This window comes from Spermophilus citellus (assembly GCF_964194105.1).
Source record: "Spermophilus citellus genome assembly, chromosome: X".
Classification (NCBI taxonomy): domain Eukaryota; kingdom Metazoa; phylum Chordata; class Mammalia; order Rodentia; family Sciuridae; genus Spermophilus; species Spermophilus citellus.
In genome coordinates, this window is record NC_138190.1 from 106,887,887 (window position 1) to 106,912,115 (window position 24,229).

General features: G+C 33.7%; 1 protein-coding gene across 1 annotated transcript in view; it reads left to right on the forward strand.

Annotated features, from left to right (window-relative positions):
* COL4A5 (collagen type IV alpha 5 chain) overlaps window positions 1–24,229 on the forward strand; it is a 221,814-nt gene that overhangs the window by 100,985 nt on the left and 96,600 nt on the right. Inside the window, exons 4-16 of the mRNA XM_081276854.1 lie at window positions 7,462–7,506; window positions 10,754–10,798; window positions 11,083–11,145; window positions 13,521–13,574; window positions 13,933–13,959; window positions 16,050–16,130; window positions 17,738–17,800; window positions 20,034–20,069; window positions 20,158–20,199; window positions 20,370–20,462; window positions 21,868–21,921; window positions 22,017–22,073; window positions 22,337–22,381. Coding sequence (XP_081132980.1) covers window positions 7,462–7,506; window positions 10,754–10,798; window positions 11,083–11,145; window positions 13,521–13,574; window positions 13,933–13,959; window positions 16,050–16,130; window positions 17,738–17,800; window positions 20,034–20,069; window positions 20,158–20,199; window positions 20,370–20,462; window positions 21,868–21,921; window positions 22,017–22,073; window positions 22,337–22,381 — 705 coding nt within the window. The remainder of the gene's footprint in view (window positions 1–7,461; window positions 7,507–10,753; window positions 10,799–11,082; window positions 11,146–13,520; window positions 13,575–13,932; window positions 13,960–16,049; window positions 16,131–17,737; window positions 17,801–20,033; window positions 20,070–20,157; window positions 20,200–20,369; window positions 20,463–21,867; window positions 21,922–22,016; window positions 22,074–22,336; window positions 22,382–24,229) is intronic.

Genomic DNA, 24,229 nt, shown 5'->3' on the forward strand with positions numbered 1-24,229 from the left:
CCATAATGAAAGTAACTGTTGAACCTTTACTGACTTACTGCAGTTTTATAAAAAATGAAGTGAAACTAGAGAAAGCACTAACTTCCCCATTGTTCCATTTTTCTCCATGGCACAGTACCAGCAAGGGTTAGATGGATCAGCATAGAGGAGTGGAATAATTTCACTGAAAGTGTATAGCCCTGGGGGGTAGTGTGTCAGAAGAGAGGAGAAGGGCTAGGAATGGAAAAGTATTGAGTCAGTGCAGAAAAAGTTTCTTCAGGGTTTTACACCAAAGGAGGTCTCTATCGAAGGCCCTAGATAAAGAAGCTTATATGTATAAGAGAATGGCCACCTGGGAGAGCTGCTTCAGAAACTGCAGTGCATTGGCTATACACCAAGTTTAATGTCTGAAGGGCAGCTGTCATCCATGAGGCCTACCATGAGGTTTTGGGGTAGACCTAAAAAATCTCACATAGGTGTTTGAGTTCCACCCTTTGATTTTTTAAGATGTGAGTTAGAAACATATTCATGGACCTGAATATGTTGTACTTTAAGGGGCTATGTCAAAAATGCTTTCAATTAGTCTGAGACTAATTCTAAGCAGGGTGATCAGAGCTGCCTAGAATATTAAATGTAAAATCATGAGGCATAGCTGTTGCCATGCCAAGAATAGATGCCCCATAGCTTGCCCAATCTACTTTATAGAGCTAGGAGGCATTTCTCTTTAGTCTTATGGGTTGCTTTACTTTGCCAGTTTTAGTGTTCTGTGTGCAACACAAAGTGCTGGCAATCACAAGAGACCATTCCTTTGTTGGCCAGCAGGAAGCTGACAGCTATAGGGTGATTTAACACTACTAAAAGCCAAGGAATTTAGGCCAGTCTGTTATGCCCCCAAAGCTGAGGTATTATCATTAATGTCCTCTGCAAGAGTCAAGTACAGGTCCAGCACCACCTTTTTACTTGAATGATTCTGACAGAGGGAAAGGTTACCTGGAGCTTATGCATGAGTAGAGAGGCTATAATGCCACCTGGAAATTCTCCTGAGTAACCAGAGTCGTCTCTGGTTTTGGAGTTCCTCTGTTATTCCATGAAGTAGGATGTGCTTAATGGGGAGACTGTTATGAATAGTTGAGTATCTTTCATCAATATCCCATTATTTGCATTTGTAGGAATATTGAAAGCCTGAATTTATGAAAAAGAATAGTACACCAGTGGGGCCATATGGGGCCATATGTAGTTCTGGGAATGTAAAAGTCATTGATTACAATGGGGGTCATCCAGCCAAAAGTCCATTTTAATGGGCAGGACTTGAGTGTAATTGGAAATTTGTGTAATGTGGAAAGGCCACTGCTGTCAAGGTCAGACTGCTCCAGTGATTGACCCCATATACCTTTTCCCCAGATGTTTCAGTTGCTCCCATTTTAGACAGGAAGGGTTTGACATCTGAAGAGGTATTTTGTTCCTCCAGTGTCAGAGTTCAATTGTGGCAACAAATCAGGTGCAAAGTTGGGACACTTGGAGGTACTAAAATGGTCTGTTTACATAAACGTTATTTTTCAGTATTCAGTAACATAGCAATCAGATGTTTATCTATGGGGTTGGGCAGTGGATGCCATATCCAGAAGTTTTGTCAGATTCACCTGGAGTAGGCACATCAATGCATTTGACAAGGAGGAATTCATGCAGGCTATTCTGTGGGAGAGAGAGAGAAAAGAGAAGTTTGATTCATTACCCCAGCCCTCATACCCTGGTTCATGGATCAGAACGTGTTCTTGTCCTATCAGTTAAGTGGACTGTGCTCATTGATTTCAATGTGGGCAGTCTGTCCTGTACCATGAGCAAGGAAAGCATCTTTGTGTGCTTGTTAAGATTGGAAATAGGAAGAGATAATAGTGAAGTTTCAGACTCAGAAGTTTCTTTCTTTTTGTTTTTAATGGATCTTTTGGCTCAGTGCCCTTTTCCATCTGTATTAGGTAGAGTGGTGAAGTGATATATGAAAGAGCAAGTTCTGTTCATTTGCCTGGAAGGAAAATTGGCTTAAAACCCTTTTTTTCCTAATTTTATTATTGTGTGTAATGATGGTACATCATATCATTACAGTATTAAGGAAATCAAATGGATATTCACCAGGTAGTCCTCCCAATAAAGGAGGAAAGTTAAATGCATGAATACATTTTAACATTTATGTATGTCAGAGCTTAGATTTTGAGAGAATACTGACCATGCAGTAGTTTTGTTAAGATTCAAGAACTGACGGGTCCTATACTAGATTTCCTGAATAGAACTTGAACACTGAGGAAATAGTAGAACCCTAAAGGATGGCATAGAATTTTGGTAGATGGGCCATTCAACTGCATTTACTGGTTCTAATAACACTTAGAGAGCAACAAGAGCAGAATGATTCTTGTGTACCCAGTAGTGGCACAGAAGTAGAAGTAGCAGAAAGATATGAGTTAAGTGGATGGATTCAGCAGCAATTCATGAAGACTATTGGCATGGGATATCTAAGTGAAATCCAGTTTGAACTAGACAGTCCCACCCCTCAATACTTTAGAACTACTTAAACTCTCCAAAACTTAGACACACTCTCATGAAAATTGGGGGGAGAGTGCAGAACTCCAATTGACTGAGATTAAATTTCAGCCATGTTATAAAAATGGGTGCTTTGGAACAGAAATCAAGTTGAGCCACAGAAAAAGTTGCATTTCTTGCATCTAGTTTTATCTGGTACTGGAGGCTGAGATTCTTACCATGCTTATTGAGAGGTAACAGTTTTAATAGACATTAAAAGAAGTTAACTGCATCAGGACTTCTTTGAAATTATTTAGCATTAACTGGAATTATTATAACTTGTAAAAATATGTTTGTATGCAGATTATATATCATATCAAAAGCAGTCTAATCTTTTGCTCTGATTCTATTTTAGTATCTATAAAAAAGAACATAAGTGGGCTGGGGATGTGGCTCAAGCGGTAGCGTGCTTGCCTGGCATGTGTGCGATGCTGGGTTCGATCCTCAGCACCACATACAAATAAAGATGTTGTATCCGCCGAAAACTAAAAAAATAAATATTAAAAAAATTCTCTCTCTCTCTCTCTCTCTCTCTCTCTCTCTAAAAAAAGAACATAAGTGCTTTCTAAACTTTTAGGTTTATAAATTTTTTAATGTTTTATTTTTTTAATTCTTTTTAATATTTATTTTTTAGTTTTAGGTAGACACAGTATCTCCATTTTATTTTTATGTGGTGCTGAGAATCGAACCCAGTGCCTCATGCATACTAGGCGAGTGTGCTACCACTTGAGCCACATTCCCAGCCCAGGGTTTCTAAATTTTAAGTGCTTTGTATTTCTTTGTCCAGTATGACTTCAGGTTTTCCAAAATAAGTGAATCCTAGTATTAGTTATTCTGGTACATGTCAATACATATACTAAGTCAAAAACTTTGTAGGATTGTTCTTTATTGTACACTCATATTTATAAAAGTAAACATGTATGAAACAAACATTTTATATATGTATATACTAATATATACATTACATTTGTGTATATATTTATATATATATTGAAAGGAGTTTTTTTTTTTTTAATGGTACCAGGGATTGAACTCAGGGAGCACTTGACCACTGAGCCACATTCCCAGCCCTTTTTTGTATTTATTAAGAGACAAAGGGTCTCACTGAGTTGCTTAGGGCCTTGCTGTTGCTGAGGCTGGCTTTGAACTCGACGATCCTCCTGACTTAGCCTCCCAAGCTGCTGGGATTACAGTCATGCACCATTGCACCCAGCTTGAAAGGAGTTTTTATTCTTTAAAATAAAATTTAGTTTCTTACCTTAATTTATTTAATTGGTGCATTATAGTTACACTTTAAAGCAGAATTCTGTAATATATTTATACATGTACATGGCATAATTTGCTCAGTTTCATTTAGCAGTTCCTCCCCTTTTTCATTCCCTCCTCCTAGATAGACAATGCATTCACTTTTTTCAAGATAAATTAACATAAGAAGGTATATAATGAGAAAAATCCTTTCCATTTATGTTCATTAGTCACTGAGGTATACACACATACTTTTACTCCCTTTGTGAAATAGTAGTCAGTATGTTTATCTTTTGTTTTTCACTTAATATAAATTATAGATATCCCATATGAGTACACACAGACCTCCTTACTATTTTCCATGGGTGAATTTTATCTTATTGTGTATATGTCACAACTTATTAACCAGTCTTCTATTGATTTAGATAGTTTTCAATTTTTCCTACTATAAACAGTCTTACTAAGACATATAGATTTAATTAGATATCCTTACACCAATAAGGGATTAACTGTAAGATGAATGATTGGATAGTATTGCTAGATCTGAGGGTACACATATATTTTTGTAGATATTCCCCAATTGCTTCTCCAAAAGTTACATGATTTAGCCTTGGTTCAGCCATATGTAAGAAGATCTATTGCCCTATAGCTCCACAGTACTATTATGAAACTTGGATTTTTGCCAGTATGATAAAAGAAAGTGGTCTCTCAATGTAGTTTTAATTTGCATTTCTATTTGTATGAGAGAGAATGTATTTTTTATATGTCTGAATAATCATTTGTCTTTTCTTTGACCTGTATATTTATATCATTTGCCCACTTTCCTATTGGAGTATTGGTATTTTCATATTTACTGAGCTCTTTATCTGTTAGGGAGATTCGCTCTTTGTTATACTGTGAGTTGCATTATTTTCCTCTACTTTGTCATTTGTTTTTGCTGAATATGTACATGTATGTCTATGCATTTATGTGTCTGTATTTTTTAGAGATCCTTTTCCTTATATCTTGTGGAATTTGAGTAGGAAAAGCCTTCCCCCACTGTAAGATTATATAACAATTCTCAAATATTTTTCTCTGGCAATTTGATATTTTTTTTTACATTTAAGCATTTTACTCATATGGAATTAATCCTGATATATGGCTTTTGATATAAGATTCACATTTTTTTTCCAGATGGTCTCACAAGTGTCACACATCATTTTCTCCAATAATATGCAATGACACTTTCATTATGCAGTAGTCTCCTCTATCTCCATTTTTACTTTCTATAGTCTCAATTACTCATGGTTAATCACGGTCTAAAATATTAAATGGAAAATTACAGAAATTAATAGGTCATATATTTAAATAACTTTTAATATAGTATACTGTTGTATTATTCCATTTTATTAGTTATTATTATTAGTCTCTTACATGTCTGATTTATAAATTTAACTTTACCATAGGAATGCATGCAAAGGAAAAAACTATCTCTCTCTATATAAAAACATATATAAAACATATATAATATTTAGATAGATTGATTGATTGATTGATTTGGTACCATCTGCAATTTCAGGCATCCACCGAGGGTCATGGAATGTATCCTCTTTGAATAAGGGAGGACAAGTAAACCAGATTCATCTGAATGTATGGATTTGTTTCTGAAACTTCCAGTAGTCATCCAAGGGTCAGCTTATTCATGTATCAAAACTAAACTATATTAATTATAGAGGCTTTATACTATATTTTTATACCTAACAGGACTAGTGACCCCTCCATGCTCTTTTATTATATTTTTTCTCAGTGTTCTTGCTTTTTTATTTTTCTACATGAACTCTGGAATCAGTGTCTAGTTTTTAAAACTCATTATATCTGTTTTCATTGTATCAAATTTGTAATTAAATTCATTGATAATTGACTGTTTGGTCCTGGGAATTGGACCCATGAGTGTGTGATCACCAAGATGCATTCCCAGCCCTTTTTAATTTTTATTTTGAGATGGGCTTTTACTAGGTTGTCCAGGCTGGCCTCCAACTTGCTAGCCTTCTGACTAGTTGAGATTACAAGTATGTGCCACCATGCCTGCCTGAGAATTGACTTTTTGAATGTTGAATTTTGTTATCCTGGAACAGGGAATGCCTTTTAATTTGTGCAAGTTCTCTTTTGTGAACTTCAGGCATGTTTTAACCTTTTCTTCTTATGAATCTGTATTTTTCATGTTGCATTCATTACTAAATATTTTATCATTTTTTTGTTGCAGTTGTAAATTAGATATTTTTTCCTCTTATGTCTTTTATCTGGTAGTTATTGGTATAAGAAAGCTGTTGTTTTTTTAATATTAGTTTTATACACAGTTGTTCATTAATAATACTTTTTTTAATAAGCTTGTGTTTTTCAGACATACAATCATATAACCTGCAAATATTAGTAGTTTTACCTCATCCTCTCTTAATGTTTTTTCTTTTTTAAAAATGTTGCACCAAGGATCAAACCCAAAGCCTTATGCATGCTCAGCCAATGCTCAAACACTGAGCTAAACCCCCAGCTCTATCCTTTCTAATATTTATATCTTTAATTTATTCCTCTTAGTTAACCATGTTGATTAGTACAACTGGTACAATATTGTGACATCTGTGTTTTATTTCTGCAATCGGTGGAAAGGCAAACAAAATATTCATTGAGCAAAAGTTCTTCTATTTGTTTTAAAGTGGGATTTGATTTACTTTAATCCTCTTAGAAATACATTTGAAAAAGAAAGAGTAGCTTATTAATTTTTTTTTAATTTAGTTGTAGATGGACACAATACCTTTATTTTGTTTGTTTATTTTCATGTAGTGCTGAGGCTGGAACCCAGTGCTTCACATGTGCTAGGCAAGTGCTCTACCACTGAGCCACGACCCCAGCAATTATTAAACTTTTTAAAAGCAGAATGTTGTAGGGAGAACAATCGTTTCCCTTTCCTGCCCCAAAGATATCTGTATTATTGTTCCTAGAACTTGTGAATATATTTGGTACATGTAACACTTCTAGGTTTTCTTTATTCATTTTTTAAAAGAAAGTAGTTAATAAAAACAGAAAAAATTTAAATTTTAAGTAATGACTGAAAATGGATAAATAAATGAAGACACATGTGGGTAGCCTCTTTTGCATGGAGTTGTCAACAGAAGCTACAAAGGAAAGTTTATAGTACTTTCTCAGTCCTTCTTAAGCTCTGCCAGTAGAAAATGACTTACAAAATAAAACAAAGTTTAAAACAGAAAATTCAAAAACAGAATTTTGGGGCACAGAGATAATGCTATTTATTTGCAGCATGGCAGATTGAGGACAACATAGAAACTGCCCATATTTTCACCTCTTATGTTGTTTATGCATAAATGTTTTGGGGGATGTCTATACCACTATATCATCTTTGTTTTCTTGCATGACTCATATATAACTTTATGTATGTAAAATTTCTTCTATATGTCAGCAGTTTTCTTCTCAGTCAATAAAGATTCTTCCTATTTTTGATTATATAATTTACCCCAGTGCTTTTAATTGCAATAATAAATGCTTCTTCCTTGGATATGTAATTTCTCCCCAAATTTCACAAAAAAATTAGTATGTTATATTGCCATATTGCAAAAATTAGTTATTTGAGTGAATTTTTTAAGAAATAGGGACTAAATATATTGTATTTTTCAGGGTGATGATGGAATTCCAGGGCCACCAGGACCAAAAGGAATCAGAGTAAGCAATATTCACTATATACCAAGTGCTTTACTCTTGGAAAAAGATAAAACACAAATGAACTATTATGAGAGAACTGGAGAAGATCCACTTCGAAATGATGAAAGAAAATTATTCTTTATTTAAAAAGTTAAAATTTAAGAATTGGCATATGACTAAAATTAGCCTTTTTTGTATTTTGATAGTTGTATATTTTGATGTCTGTTTAAATGTATATAAGATGATTTTTAAGTAGTTTATGATTAAGAAACATGAAAATGCTAAATTCAGAGGTTTTTCCCACTTTCTTTAAAATCTTTATCATATAGTTGATTCAACCCAAAACTTCTCAAGCATTGTGATCATGTCAGCCTGCTGGGCTTCAGAGGGCTAGTCTCCTTAGGCTACATAGCCTCTCATTTTACCATGTACAAGTATTATAAAATTGTGAATCTTGAAGAAGATTGGTTTTAACAATTAAAAGAATAATTGCTTTTAGAAGAGTACATTTCCCTAGTTTTAACTTGCATGATTTTTTGAGTTGTAGAGTTCTGAAAATCAGGATGCATCTCAAAACTAAAATTCATATTTAGTAATTTTTTATCAAAAGCTTTAGGTTCACATACATTTGACTGTTTTCTGGAATTAAGAGAAATCTAGTTTAAAAATAGTACTAGGTTTAAAGGTCATATTTCACTTTTCTGAGCCTTGTTTTCTTCATATGTTAGAGAGTTAAACAGCAGAATCCATTTTTGCTGTGAAATTCTGTCTTTATGGACTGATGTGATCCCTTACTTGGACTGTGAAATACATGGGTTGGACAGTACATGTTTATATGTATGACAGAAAACAACTTAACATTCTGATTCTTTGATTTTTGAAAATTAGTAGATGTACAAATCTTACATAAACATTAAAATCACTGTTAATTGTATCTGTTTTAACAATCCAGAGTTGTCTTATGTGCTGTGTATGACTGAAGTGAACATGATACTGGAGAAACAAAGAAGACTCAAAACCCTTAGTTTATTTTAGCATACATTCTTCTTTGTTTTCTGTAATAAATAGTTACCAATATACTATTAAATGTCTTCATGATAATCATAACATATTTCATAATAGTTATAGTTACCATTAACTACATCCTAAGCTTTGTGGAGACTAAAAAGAACTGGCCATTCTATCAGTTCCCATATCCAAATATCTGGAGGTATTTGGATAGTCCATGCCACTCAACAACAACTTCAGAAGTGCTTGGGCAAACGTAGCCTAATAGTTCCAGCATCCTCATGTATCAACTAATATGCAGTTTTTGATAGTTTTTTTTAAATTATTGTGGAAAATGTGAAATGTCTACAAATGTAGAGAGAATATAATGCATTTAACATCTATGTACTTTTCTCCAGATTTCAAAAAAAAATCAATGTTTTTGACAATTTTGTTAAATCTCTTCCCCTGCCATTTAGTTTTTGAAATGTTTAAAGTAAATCTATCACTTCATTCATTCTATTAACACTTTATTATGCCTCTGTAATGGACAAGCACATCATCACTGTAGGAGTCATTTTTCATATCCTTTAAAACTTAGTCCGCATTTAGATTTCCTCAGTTGTCTCAAAGATGCCCTTTATAATTGGTTTGTTCAAATCATAATCCAAGCAAGGTCCATGTATTGCCTTTGATTGCTGTGTTTCTTATGCCTCTTTTATAGTGCTATTGGAAAAACTGGGTCATTTGTATTATACTGCATTCCACATTCTGAGTTTGGCTGATTATTTCTTCATGGCATCATTTAAATTGTTCCTCTGTCCCCCATATTTTCTATAAATTGGATGTTACCCTGCAAGAGACACTAAAGTAGTTTCTGGGGACTCAAAAAGAGCTATACATTAAAGATTTGTGTATTTACTGCATTTAAATCATACTGCAATAAAATTAAATGGCAAAAGTGCACTTTGTAGGTAGCATTGTACATTTACTATAGAATTACATCATGACATACAAATATCTGGCTATCCTAGTTTTTTGAGACTGGGTTTATTCTCTGGTCTTACATAATGTCAGCCTTTTTCTTGAATCAAAAATTTCCCCACCAACCTTCACCAAGTGGTCCAGCATCTGTTGATGGTCATTATTTTGTTGAGAATTACAAAATGGTGATTTTAAAAAATATTCTGTATCCTCCTTTTTTAGCTATAATTTTAATAAGCTAATGAGTTGCTACACCAGCAATTTCCAGTGGTGATCAAGGAATATTTTTGTGAATTTTTTTATGGTAAACACTAGAATTTAGTGTTTCAAACAATTATAGTCATTATTCTTTTTGAAGTCCAGATTGTGCCATCTATGGCTTGTGGAGGGTCCTTGTTAGTGTGCCCTTCTAACAAAACTTCCACTGATCTTTGATAGCTTTCTTGCTTTCTGGCACAGGACCTTGCAGACTCATCTTCTGCATTTTCTCCATAGATGTAGCTATAATAATGCTGCAGTAACTAACCTCAGATATCATATTTTGTTTCATAATTTCTAGTGTATCTTGGAGATAGACTCATAGAAGTGAGTTGCTAGGTTAAAAGGTAAATGCAGGTGTAATTTTGCCAGATACTTCTAAAATTCCCTTCACAGTATTTGAATCCCCATTAACAGTGTATGAGAGAACCTTTTCCCCATAGCCTTACCTATGGGAATGTTGTCCCACTTGTATTTTTGCCAATTCTGACTGGGAAATTCAATTTAAGGATCTTTGGAGGTGATCACATTAACGTCCTTAGAGGCAAATGTATTTGCTACCTCCTCTGCTGAATTCATTATTCATGGCAAACCTGGAGAACTTTACTTGTTAGAAGAAATGTTTCTTCCACTGCTTTGCTTACTCATACCAAGTGCAATGAAAATAGCACTCCCTAAAATAAGAGTTCCTTCTTTAGTTTTCTATAAAAGAAACTTTTAAAACACAATTAGGGGATGGGGTTGTAGCTCAGTGGTAGCACACTTGCCTGGCATGTGTGAGGCACTGGGTTCGATCTTCATCACCACATATAAACAAACAAACAAACAAATAAATAAACAAAGGTTATAAAATCTAAAAAAAAAACACATATAGGTGGTTTTTCTCTAATATTTAAAAGAACAATGAATGGTAATAATAAATGAGACACATTTTGTCTATATCTAGTCTAAATATAAACTTAATAATGCCTTTAGGTAAGATATAGTTTTTATTGTTATTGGTTTTTATTTGATTCAGATATTTTTTTTCTTCTTATAGGGTCCTCCTGGACTTCCTGGATTTCCAGGGACACCAGGTCTTCCTGTGAGTAGAGTGCTTGCCTAGCATGTGTGAATTCCTCGGTTTGATCTTCAATACTACACAAAGAAAAAAAAGAATTCCTTAAAAAGTCATCTAAGAGGGCTGGGGTGGTGGCTCAGTGGTAGAGCGCTTGCCTAGCATGTGCAAGGCCCTGGGTTCGATCCTCAGCACCACATACAAATAAAATAAAGATACTGTGTCCAACTACAACCAAAAAAAATTAAAAAAAAAAAACATAAAAAAGTCATCTAAGAAATAATATACATGTCTTGTATCCCTTTTCAAAGGGAATGCCAGGCCATGATGGAGCCCCAGGACCTCAAGGTATCCCAGGATGCAATGGAACCAAGGTAATATTTCTTTAGCTTAATATTAGGCAATGTGCTTGATAATAATAGACTTAAAAATCTAAAGAAACCAACATGAAGAAGTTGAAGACAAGATGTAGTCACTTCAGGGCTGGGGTTGTGGTTCAGTGGTAGAGTGCTTGCCTTCCATGTGTGAGGCACTGGGTTTTATCCTCAGCACCACATAAGAAAGTAAACTACTAAAATAAAGATATGTCAAGATCATTGTATTGTCTTGAGAAACTAATAAAAAAAAAGTTTAAAAGAAGATGTAGTAGCTTCATATCTAGGGCATAGAGTATATTTTGACTTAACATTTTTTTCAATATATTAAATGTCAGTAATTTCTTTAAGCATGCATAATAATCTGGGATAATGCATTGGGTTAAAGATTCCTTACCAAATCCTTTTTTGGTTTCGTGAATAGTAGGATGACAGTTAAAAAGGAATTAGGATATGTATGTTTCAAATATCATATCAGTTTTTAAGAGTAATAATTGGGAATGTCATTTATTAGTTTTGGAAACTAGATACAAATTAAGTTTTGGAATATTTCATGATTTAATATTTTTAACTTGCTAAATTGTTAGTATGAAACTAGCAACTCCTTTCTGTCAGCAAAAAAAAAAAAAATGATGCATTTAACAGTTTTAAAAGAAAAACAAATCTTTAAATATGGCCAACATTTTTTTTTCCTGACCCAGTTTTCCTTTCTTTAGTCAACTGTTTGGATTTAATGTAAGGTGATAGATAACAAGGAAATTTGCTTTTGCACACTTACATATTGTAGCCTTTGTTCTTATTCCCTTACTTTTCTCCTTTTCCTTTAGGTAATGCAACATGTTATTATTCTCTTATCTATTTATAATTTTCCACTTTGCACATCATATTCTGTGAAACTATTTGTGAAATACCCCGCCAAATTTTATATTAGGGCCCAAATTTAAAATAACATGAACAAATTGTTTTCACTACAAGGGCCATATTTTCTGATAATTTTTGTAGTACCTACTCATAGGCAATATAATTCTGTTTACTTCCAGTATTTCTCCAGGTCATTATGACCCTTGCCAATGATGATGTTGATGATGATGATGATGATACTTTTTCAGTGTTTGGATTTGTGAAGCTTTCTTGTGTTCTTCCTTTGGGCAGGGGTAACCATTAGTGATAGGACCAATGGGAAATTAGTTTACATGAGACATTTTCTATTAAAGTAGGTGGCATTTTTTTTACTGGTTCTGGTTATTTGTTGACATGTTTTTTGATAGTGTGCTTAAGCAGCAAACAGACCACTAGACAAAATTTTAAATTCAAAGGTCTACACTTAGTTTACTATGCTATATGATTAAAGGGACATTGTTTTTCCTTTTTTTAAAGCAGTAGATCTAATGATTAATTTGTATTTCAGGCTAGTGATTATGTAAACAATAATTTTTATACAATTTTTATAGATTTATTATGCATACTTTCAGATTAGAATGTTTTCTTATATTTCTCATTGTGTAAGTAAAAGAATGAACCCTAGAGTTGAAACTATAATTTATGGATTCTTTTTTTTCTGTCATTTAAACTTCATGTCCAAGCCACTTCATTTCTGGGCCTATTTTTTTTTCTACATGTAAAAGTGGACAGAGAGGGGTATTGGACAGTTCAAAGGCATGCAGATGTAGTCATTTTACTCTTTTAAACCTTCTGACATAGTTGTTTCTAGGATTACTATAGCATAGAGGTATTTGAAAGAAGGTTGCATTGGGGTTCTTCTACAGTGATTTTAGCTTTTGTTTTCTAAACCAAATGTTCATATTAGTACTTTACAATAGTGAGTGGGAAAAATTCGGTGCCAAGAAAACATAATGACCTACAATTGCTAGAACTATTGCTATTATTGTCCTCTTGGTGATATTAATGGCCTTCTTTCTTACCATCTTTTCTTTTTTACAAAAATAATTTGAAATAGTTTACAATAAAAGAAAAATGCAATTGGGCAGTTAAAATAAGAATCTATATAACATATTGGCAGGAAATTGGGGCAAATCATTAACTATTAAATGTGATGAGAGTTGGGAATCCGTTGTGTGATAGTTTTAAAATGGATTTCTCAGAAGAAAATGACAAGGGAAGATGGGTTTTTTTCCCTTTATTTCTGATAGAGATGGATGAGTAGGGATGAAAGTGTCTTAGCAGGTTGAATTGGTATGGGTAGTTGATGATGTAGTTATCAGAAAGGGAAGTCTCATGAATTTTTGGCAATCTGGCACATTTCAAAATGCCAGACATTCAAAAATGGTTTTTGCAGAAATCTTTTCAATAAGTCATTGTTTGTTGATATATTTATTTTCCTGCTCCTCCATGCTCTTTATTTTAACTCCTTCTAGGGAGAACGTGGATTTCCAGGCAGTCCCGGTTTTCCTGGTTTACAGGGTCCTCCGGTAAGTTACAAAATTTGGGATTATAGTGAACACAGAAATTCACAGAAGATACAGATGTGTAGAGAGTGAGGTCAACATATTTATGCCCAACAAACATATGTATCTTATAGTAATATGCCAAAGAAAGGTTTTTAAAAAAAAAAGTTGGTAAGGCAAAAGCAAGGATTCTATGATATTTAATATAAATGTTATCTCTTAAGTATCCTAAGATACAGCAATGACCTTATAGCAGTTTTTTAGTTCATATTCTATTTAGAAACCATTGTGTTCTTTTCACTATTCTCTTTATATATATATATATATATATATATATATATATATATATATATATAACTTTTTTTTTTCTTTTTAACAATAGGGGCCTCCTGGGATCCCGGGTATGAAGGTAAGCATCTCATGCTGAAAAGGTAAATGTTTTGAATAAAATACTTGGAAAGTTTGCAACTTCAATGGGATAATGATTCAGACTTGTCTCAAAAAAATGGATGTTTCTATAAATTGTGCAAATGTACACATAGAAGCTCTCCTTAACTGGCCCCCTCTTCTGGTTTTAAGTACATTCTTTCTGCTGATGTACTAGAAAAAGTATATATCACAGTTCTTTCTTTTCTGATATCTTTAATCCTTATCACATTTTACTTTGATGCAGTTAACAGTCTGCTTTCTATAGAAACACTCTTCTTCCCTGAGTTCTGTGGCACTTTACTATCCCTCATTTTTCTTTTGCATCACTGATTACTTTGCAGTGTTCTAGGCAAACTCATTTTCTTTTCTCTGGCAAGCATGAAGACACAGTTCTGACCACTTTTGTCTTTTATCAAAAATTTTATTAATGATTATTATGTAGTTACTGAATACCCACATTAATTGCTCCAAATCGGACTTTTCAAAATGGACTTTTCAGAAGAAAATAACAAATCTGAGTTGGATGCATGTGATCAACTGCCTCTCTGACATCTCCACTCAGATATCCCCCAGATATGCAAATTTATATGTACCAAATTAATCTATACCCCTAAATAAATCTAGTCTTTCTTCTGGCTCCCATGTCTAGAATTAGCATCACTACATGACACTTTTACACAAACTCAAAACCAGAGGTTTACTTTCACATACCTCTTCATTCCATTCTGTTACCAAATACTATTAAATTTTCCTATAAAAACTATCTTAAATTCATTTACTTTTCTCCATTTCCATTGTCACCCCAATAGCCATAAGGGCTTATCTGAACTACTACAATAATCTCTTAACTAGCCCCTTTCTCTCCCCCCCCCACCACCTTGCTGTTATCCCTCATATCTAAGCCTGATTTATTCTCAAGCAACCAAGAATGATCATATATAATGTAAATCAATAATTTAATCTCCCTGATTATAAACCTTCAAGGGTTTCCCACTGTGCTTATAAAATACAGTCCACATTCTTTTCCTTGGCTTCTAAAACCTGTATATTCTAGTCCTTGCCTCATTTATAGCCTTATCTTAAACCACCTTTTCATTGGCTCACTGATCACACTGATCTTCAGTTATTTGAACGTGCAGAACTCTTTGCCTTTGGAGTGTTTTGTACTTACTATTTGCTCTTTCCCCCATCTTTATCTCATTCACTCCTTTTTATTTTTCAGACCTCAATCCAAAAGTTACCTCTAAAGATTGCCCATATTTGACTACCGAAACTAATTTTCTTCACTATTACTTTATCACTCAGTGTACCATGTCATTTTTCCATAGCCCTCGACAGAACATTATCCTCTTATTTGTTCATGTGTTTTGTCTGCATTTCTTCTTTTTATTGTTAAATCCATGAGAACAAACAGAGTTCTTGATTATTTTCTTCATTACTGAGTATCCAAAGGCTAATAATTCTTGGCAAATACTTAATATTTAATAAGTATTATTATTTTTAATGAATTATTATTTTTTTAATTTTTAAGATTTTAATTTGTTTTATATGACAGAATGCATTACAATTCATATTACACATATAGAGCACAATTTTTCATATTTCTGGTTGTACACAAAGTAGAGTCACACCATTCATGTCTTTGTACATGTACTTAGTGTAATGATGCCCATCTCATTCCACCGCCTTTCCTACCCCCATCCCCCCTTTCTTCCCCTCCCTCCCGTTTTCCCCTTTGCCCTATCTGGAGTTCATATAATCCTCCCATGCTCCACCCACCCACCACATTATGAATCAGCATCCTTAAATCAGAGAAAACATTCAGCATTTAATAATTATTTTAAATGAATGAATAACATAACTTACCACAAGCATTTCATAATTATATATTGTACTTCTTTATATGCTGGTTACTTAACTCCTTTTCCTTTAACTGGTAATTTGTTCATTAAACTATTGAGATAGCTTGATCTTTCACTAAGGTAACAAATAAAACTTTGATCATTATTTGCATTCTTGCCTGTTTTCATGTATGACTGTTAAAACATCCACTGATGGTTTCTTTTTTAGGGGGAACCAGGTAGTATAATTATGTCATCACTACCAGGACCAAAGGGTAATCCAGGATATCCAGGTCCTCCTGGAATACAAGTAAGCATCCAATGATTTTTCTCCTTTGCTATATGATTAAATCACAGGATCATAGCAACTCTTCAATATTTAGTGTCCTCTATTTGGGCCATAGAAAATATCATCTGAAGTTTGCTATATTGCTTATACCTTCTACCTGAAAATAAAAACATTCTGGACAAGGGAGAATTTTAATAAGGTCTATTTTGTTCTTTTGTCTTTCAAACCAGTGTCCATGGAAATGTTTGCTTTTGGGAATTGGCAGCAGAAATAAGTTCCTATGTTCTTATTCTTGTGGTATATTGAGCAGTAGGGTCCCCTGTAAATGGTCTTAGTAAAAATTTTAAAAATTGGCCTCCCATTTAATATATTTAAAAATATAATTTGTAGCACTATCAATTATGTATAACATCTAAACATATTTTGATGGTGGAAGGAATACAATTTATGCATGCTAAACATCAAATGTAATCTTTTTCTTTAAATTTTTTTTTGTAGTTGTAGATGGACAGCATGCCTTTCTTTTATTTGTGTATTTTTTATGTGGTACTGAGGATTGAACCCAGTGCCTCCCATGTGCTAGGCAAGAGCTCTGCCACTTAGCTACAGCCCCAGCCCTCAAACGTAATCTTAAGAAAAAGATCATGTTAGCTTACAGATAACACCCATAGAGACTGTGATGACTTTTAGGTATTTGTAGAATAGAAGGTCAGTTTCTGAGGGCTTACAGTTCATGAGAATTGATCCCTTTGCCAAAAAATGAAAATCAGAACTTTCTTGTATTTGATTACTGAGATACAGTATAATTGGGGACTTTTTCTTTAGCTCTCTTCTCATTCTTTACCTGACATCATCCATCCATGTTTTCTTCAGGTTACTCAGTCTTCCCCTTTATATATTGTTATTATGAATATTTGAAAATGCAACAGAATACATGTGAAATAGATGTCCATAATGAAGCAAAATTATAAAGTGAATACCTATGAACCCAACACCACATCTAAGAACTAGAACAGTACAAATCATTTTGAATCAACTTGGGTATTTCACAATTGCAGCCCTCCACATAAGTTTTTATTTGTGAATACACTATAATTCATTTCATTACAGAATAATATAGACCTTATGCCTAGATATAAAATTATAGGTCTCAGCAAAGGCAAATTTTTCATTTTTAGGATGCCAAATTATATTCCAACACTTGTCTCATTCTCTTATCACTATCCCAGTTAATCTCATTTCCCTTTGTCTTCAAATTAATTTCTTTTAAAATTACACTACCTTGAAAACAAAAATCCCCACTAAATGCCTACCTTTTTCACTTGATTTTATGAATTTGCCTTACATGTTTGCCTACCTTTGTTATCCATCATTCTTAAGCATAAGCTTTCCAAAAAATGTATCCATTCTGTGTCAATTTCTGAGGGCTTGGATTCCGTTAGAGTTATTTAATCCTTTTATATGTATACATTTTAAAAATCTGCTTATAATACTGTAGGTTGATAGAATATAGAATTCTGGCAACAAAAGTTTAAATTTCACCCATTTAGTTCTTTGTGAGATAAAGTAAAGGGCTGAGTTTTGGAGGTTTTGTTTTTTCATTCTTTTCTTTATTCCCTTTATAATAGGGCCCAGCTGGTCCCATGGGTATACCAGGGCCAATTGGTCCCCCAGGACCACCAGGTTTGATGGTAAGCTTCTTCTATAATTTTATTTTTTCTCCCTTTATTTCTAACCTTTTTTTCACTAACGTTAGTGTTATTTGTAATACATAAAAGTATTCATAACTGTAATTTTGTTATTTATGGATGATTTTTGTTATGTGAACAGTATGCATTCCATGTAATAGTTCTCCATCATAGAGACAGAAAAAATGAAGTACATAAAATGAAAAATTTGAGGACTGGGGTTGTAGCTCATTGGTAGAGCGCTTCCCTAGCATGTGTGAGGCACCGGGTTCGATCCTCAGCACCACATAAAAATAAATAAATAAAATAAAGGTATATCAACAACTAAAAAAACTTTAAAAGATGAAAGATTTGAAATAAAGATTTATCTTTTCTTTTTTGCAATTCTGAGGATTGAACCCAGTCCCTTGACCATCCTAAGCATGTACTCTACAACTGACTTATAACCCCAGCTGAAAAACTAAGTATTTTGCTGGTTGCCTCTTCATAAATCACTGTTGAGGTCAGTTCTGGCCATCTCAGGAAATCTTCTAAGGCAATCTTCACGGAATCCTCTAGGTACTGGATGAAATTTATTTCTTCAAGATTCAATTTTTTGTTTAAGAAAAATAAAAAGAGCTTCACAAAAAAATTGGCCTTAATTTCTTAGGGGGCTGGAAGATACAGTAGGATTGATGAAGGGAACAGCCACACTGCAATGGAATCATAGATTTGTGTACCCTAGTAGAGAGGCAACAACTTCTAAAGACGCTGATTGCACAACCAGTCCTCTTATTACCTCTACGGACACTCTTGTTTTCTACCCTAATAATTCTAAGTACTTTCACCCTTGTAATACCAATATTTCATTTAAGTCATGTTTTGGGCTTAGAGCTTTGCTATTGTCAACTTAAAAGGGCAAGAAAATTGTATTTCAGTCAAAGTAATTTCTCACATGCCGTTCTCTCATCTACCATATATTTAAGTGACAGTTTGCATTATATTTTTATAGATTGTACATTTTGGTAACAATTGGTACTCTACTCTTGAATGAAGGAGACAATGTTTGGTAAATACTTAAAAGAACCTACCAGAAATGATTATGTTTTCTGGTTTCCTGGAACTCCTTGGGAAATGATTAGAAAACCTGTTTGTTAGTTAGTTAGTTTGTTTGTTTAGGTGCTGGGGATTGAACCCAGGGCCTCATGCATGCTTGGCAAGCACTCTATGCCTGAGCTACATTCTCAGCCCCATCAGTTTGTTTTAGTTGTAGACCTCCTATGGAGCAAGAGTCCCTGGATCATGGCATTTTTTCCCTAGTTCTGCTGTTACAACATTAGTGTTCCCTGGGTAGGTTGTTAAACTTTGAATTTCCTTGACCCTTATGGACACTTAACCAGTTCACTCCACACTTTTGAATGCTCTTTCAATTAACCCTTATTCTGTAGGCAAAGCAAAATCTCAAAACTGTTGCCAAGATACAATGTGTAAATAAATGCATCCATTGCAAATATGAGGTAATGTACATGGGTAGATAAATACTATTTAATTTTTCAAACTTTGAAACATTCTCAAAAATGCAAAGCATATTGCATAAAAAGAAAAGTGGATTTAAAAAATAAATGCATGTTTTTAAGAGCTACAGCTTAACAAGGCTGGCAGTGTAGTTCAGTGGTAGAGCTCTTGCCTAGCATGTGCAAGGCCCTAGGTTCAATCCCCAGTACCAAGAAAAAAAAAAAAAAAAGAACTAGATCTCATTTCTTTGTGTTAACTCAATTTACCCATAATTCTGAGAAAAGAAATAGGATACATTTGTTGAAGTTAACTTTTTTGAATTGATTTTTTTGTATGGTGCTGGGGATTGAACCCAGGGCCTTGTGCACATGAAGCAAGCACTCTACCAACTGAGCTATAGCCCCAGCACTTAAATTGATTTTTAATATTGGTGCTACCCTTCTCTTCTACCCATTCTCTCTGCTCCTGCCAACACCCATTGTGTTGCCAGAAATTTCCACCTTCATCTAGTTTCTTTGAATTGATTTAAATCTATGTTGCTGACTACAATGCAATTAGTTTAAAAACACGTTGTTGTTGTTGTTGTTGTTATTTTTGCTGGGCTAGGGATTGCATGCTAGGCAAGTGCTTTATCACTGAGCAACATTCCCAGGCTGTTTTATCCCTCACTCTTTATGAAACAAAATAATTTTTCAATAAACTTATCAATATAATATTTTTATCCTTTCCTATGTCTTCTTAGGGCTCTCCTGGCCCACCAGGACCACCAGGACCAAAGGTAGTATTCTTTTTCTTTACATCTTTTATTTAGTGTGGATTTTTTTTTCTTATTGTCAATGAGATTTTAATGAAATCTCTCTCTTCAGGGGAATATGGGCTTAAATTTCCAGGGACCCAAAGGTGAAAAGGTGAGTAAAGAAAGAGTTGGCTATTCAGCCCTAACTTTCTCTGTTCATAATCACTTGAAATGTCTTTTATGTTCCTTCCCCTGCTTCTTGCAACCAACACAGTTTACATGTTATATTATTGTCTGTGGTATATAATGACATATCACAATCTTATTTTATTTTGTAAACAGGGTGAGCAAGGTCTTCAGGGCCCACCTGGGCCACCTGGGCAGATCAGTGAACAAAAAAGACCAATTGATGTAGAGTTTCAAAAAGGAGATCAGGTGAGTAGGTGAAGAGGAAATCAATAAAAATCTTGTTATATATGTTAATTAATGTGATCCTGGTAATTATTTCACAATATATATGTATATTGTACATCCTAAATATATACAATATTTGACAATTATAGCTAAGTATAGCTGGAAATATTTTTTAAATCCAAAAAAATTGCTACTGAAGTGACATTTCAATAAAATGCATAATAGGCTGAAATATGGTTATATTATGAGGGTATTTTTATAAAACCAAGACTTGGGCTAATTAAAATTTTAAAATAGCTTTTTTGGCATATCATTCCATACCATATAATTTACCAATTTAAAGTATACAATTCATATTATGTATTTGCAGTATAGTGAAACTATTATCACAATTTAGTTTTAGAAATTTCTCCCCCAAAATTCCATATCTATTAGGTGTAACTCCCTGTTTATCCACAAACACTTCAATCCTAGGCAACTGCTGTTTATTTCTTGGCTCTGTGGATTTGTCTAATCTGGATATATAGATTGAATCATACAGTCTGTGGTGTTCTGTGTCTGGCTTCCTTTATACAACATAATTTCAGACTGGGGATATAGCTCAGTTGGTAGAGTGCTTGCCTCACATGCACAAGGCCCTGGGTTCAATCCCCAGCACCACAAAAAGAAAAAAGATATAGAGCACAATGTCTAACTACTTCATTCCTTGTATGACTAAATAATATTCTACTGTGTGAATACTTTGCCCATGTATCAGTTGATGTACATTTGGGTTGTCTTTATTTTTAGCTATTTGAATAATTCCTGTATAAAATTAGGTCATGGTAGGGTAGATTGCATTGTCTTAGATGACTGTATTTTCTAGATTTCAGTGATAATTTGAGAAATATGAGGTTGCTCAAAATGCCTTTCTTATATTTAGAAATAGTTACCTGATACCTCTACTGGAGTAGATGAATGGATCAAACACATTTTTATTTCTTACTGGTCCATCTTTAAAAACACACAGTTTGTGGAGTTTTGTTTCACTCAAATCTAATGAACAGAGTTAAGAATAAAAGAAAAATTATATCTAAACTCTGTCATCAATATGGGCCATTTAATTCTCTGCCAAAATGTAGGTGTGTTTTCCAGATATCATATTTAGGCATTTCTCTTATTTATAAAAATATTTTATAAGGTTAAAAATCATTAATATTTTTATTTAAGTGTTGTCTTGTTTTGCCTCAAAACTACAAATTAGTATGGTAAGTAAGCAAAGATGGATCTAGTTTCGTTTGCCTACCAATTTCAAATTCAAGTTAGAAGCATTCTCTTTCGTTATACTATATTCAGTTGTTAAAAATGTTTCTGGCTACCTCTAGTAGTTAGTGATAGCCCATATTCTAATTTTAACATTGCTTTTCTTTCTCCTACAACTATATAGGGACTTCCTGGTGACAGAGGGCCTCCTGGTCCTCCAGGGATACGTGGTCCTCCAGTAAGTAACCAAAAGCATATTATCATCATTTAATTTAAATTGATATTGAACACAGTATCCCATGAACCAATGTAAAACTACTTTTGTGTGTATAGGGTCCTCCAGGTGGTGTGAAAGGTGAAAAGGGTGAGCCAGGAGAGCCAGGAAAAAGAGTAAGTGTTATCAGTACTAATACTCTTTGAAGAAAATTCTAAATGTGTGCATTCCTCTGTGTGAGTATGTGTTATTCTTTCTTCCTACATCCTTCTTTCATTGCCTGAGAACAATCATTCTTTGTATACTTATTATGATATTGAAGTAAAAAAGTCTATTTAACATATTCCAAGGTAGTATTAAAGCTTATTATATTCTTTAGCCTTATACATCTTAACTAATAAATTTATGTTCTTACTCCATCATTTCTTTGACCCTATAGGGTAAACCAGGCAAAGATGGAGAGAATGGCCAACCAGGAATTCCAGTGAGTATCTATAGTCCTCTCCCCCCAAAAAACTAGTAGTCTTAGGTGGTGGTAGAAAAGAAAGATGACAAGGAGTTTAGAGTTTGGAAATATTTTAAATGAATGGATATTATCCTGTTTGTCTTTTGGATATAAATTTGAGATACTTCTATATTAAAGTCAGATTTATTGAGATGTAATTTATATACAAGAAAACAAATCATATTTAGCATAGAGTTCTGTGTTTTAATAAACATATAGTTGTGTAACCGACATCATAATCAAGAACAATTTCATCACCTTCAAAATTTCCCTCATGTTCTTGTATTTATTCCCTCTCTTACTCTCACTCTCTAAGCTCCTGGCAACATCTGATCTGCTTTCCATCCACATAATTTTGCCCATTCTGGAGTTTCATAAAGATGGAGGTATATACTATGTAGCCTTTATTTATTTGTTCTTTCCAGATATACATGACATTAGAGTGTATCTTGACATATTATACATATATAGAATAAATATAACTTGTTCTTATCAAGATCCTATTATTGTGGTTCTATATAATGTGGAGTTACTCTGGTCACATATTCATATATAAGAATAAGAAAAATATATCCAATTAATTCTACAGATTTTTCTGAACCCTCCTCCCCCTGCCCTTTATTCCCCTTTGTCTACTCCAATGAACTTTTAATCTTCCCCTCCCTTATTGTGGGTTAGCATCCACATATAAAAGAAAACATTCAGTCCTTGGTTTTAGGGGACTGATTTATTTCACTTAGCATGATATTTTCCAATCCCATCCATTTACCCGCAAATGCCATAGTTTCATTCTTCTTTATGGCTGAATAATATTCCACTTTGTACATATACCACATTTTCTTTATCAACACATTTGTTTAAGGGCACCTAGGTTGATTCTGTAGCTTGTTTATTGTGAGTTGAGCTGATATACACATTGAAGTGGCTACCTTACTTTAGTATGCCAATTTTAAGTCCTTCAGCTATAGACTGAGGAGTGGGATTACTGGGTCAAATAGTGGTTCCATTCCAATTTCTTTAAGGAATCTCCATACTGTTTTTTAGAGTGGTTGCACCAAGTTGTAGTCCCAGTAGCAATGTATAAGTGAACCTTTTTCCCCACAACCTCACCAACATTGATTGTTACTTGTATTCTTGATAATTGCCATTCTGATGGGGTGAGATAGAATCTCAGTGTAGTTTTGATTTGCATTTCTCTAATTGCTAGAGATGTTGAACATTTTTTCATAATTTTCTGACCATTATATTTTTCTGTGAAGTGCTTGTTCAGTTCCTTAGCCTATTTGTTGATTGGGTTATTTGTTTTTTTTCTTTGGTGTAAGGTTATTTTGATTCCTTTGTATATCTTTGAGATTAATGCTCTGAGGTGCTAGTGGTAAAGATTTTCTACCATTTTGTCTGTGTAGCCTTTTGAATTATAATTCTTTCACATAGAATAATATATTGTACTGTGTAATGATAGTTCATTTCTTTTTTTGGCTCAGTAATGGTTGTTTGGATTACTAAGTTTTGGTTAACTATTTACACATTGAAGGATATTTTGGTTCTTTTTGAGTGTCAGCTATTATGAATGAAACTACTATGAACATTCACATACGTTTTTTTTGTGTGTGTGAACATAATATTTTTTAGTATTTTTTTTGTGTGTGGTACTGGGGATTGAACCCAGGATCTTGTGCATGCAAGGCAGGCACTCTACCAACTGAGCTATGTCCTCAGCCCAAAATATTATTTTGATGGATCATTTTTGCCAGTGTTCTCATTGCTTCTATGGAGGAGAAGGTTTTTTAGAATTACTTGCTCTGCCATTTTTGCTGATAATATCCC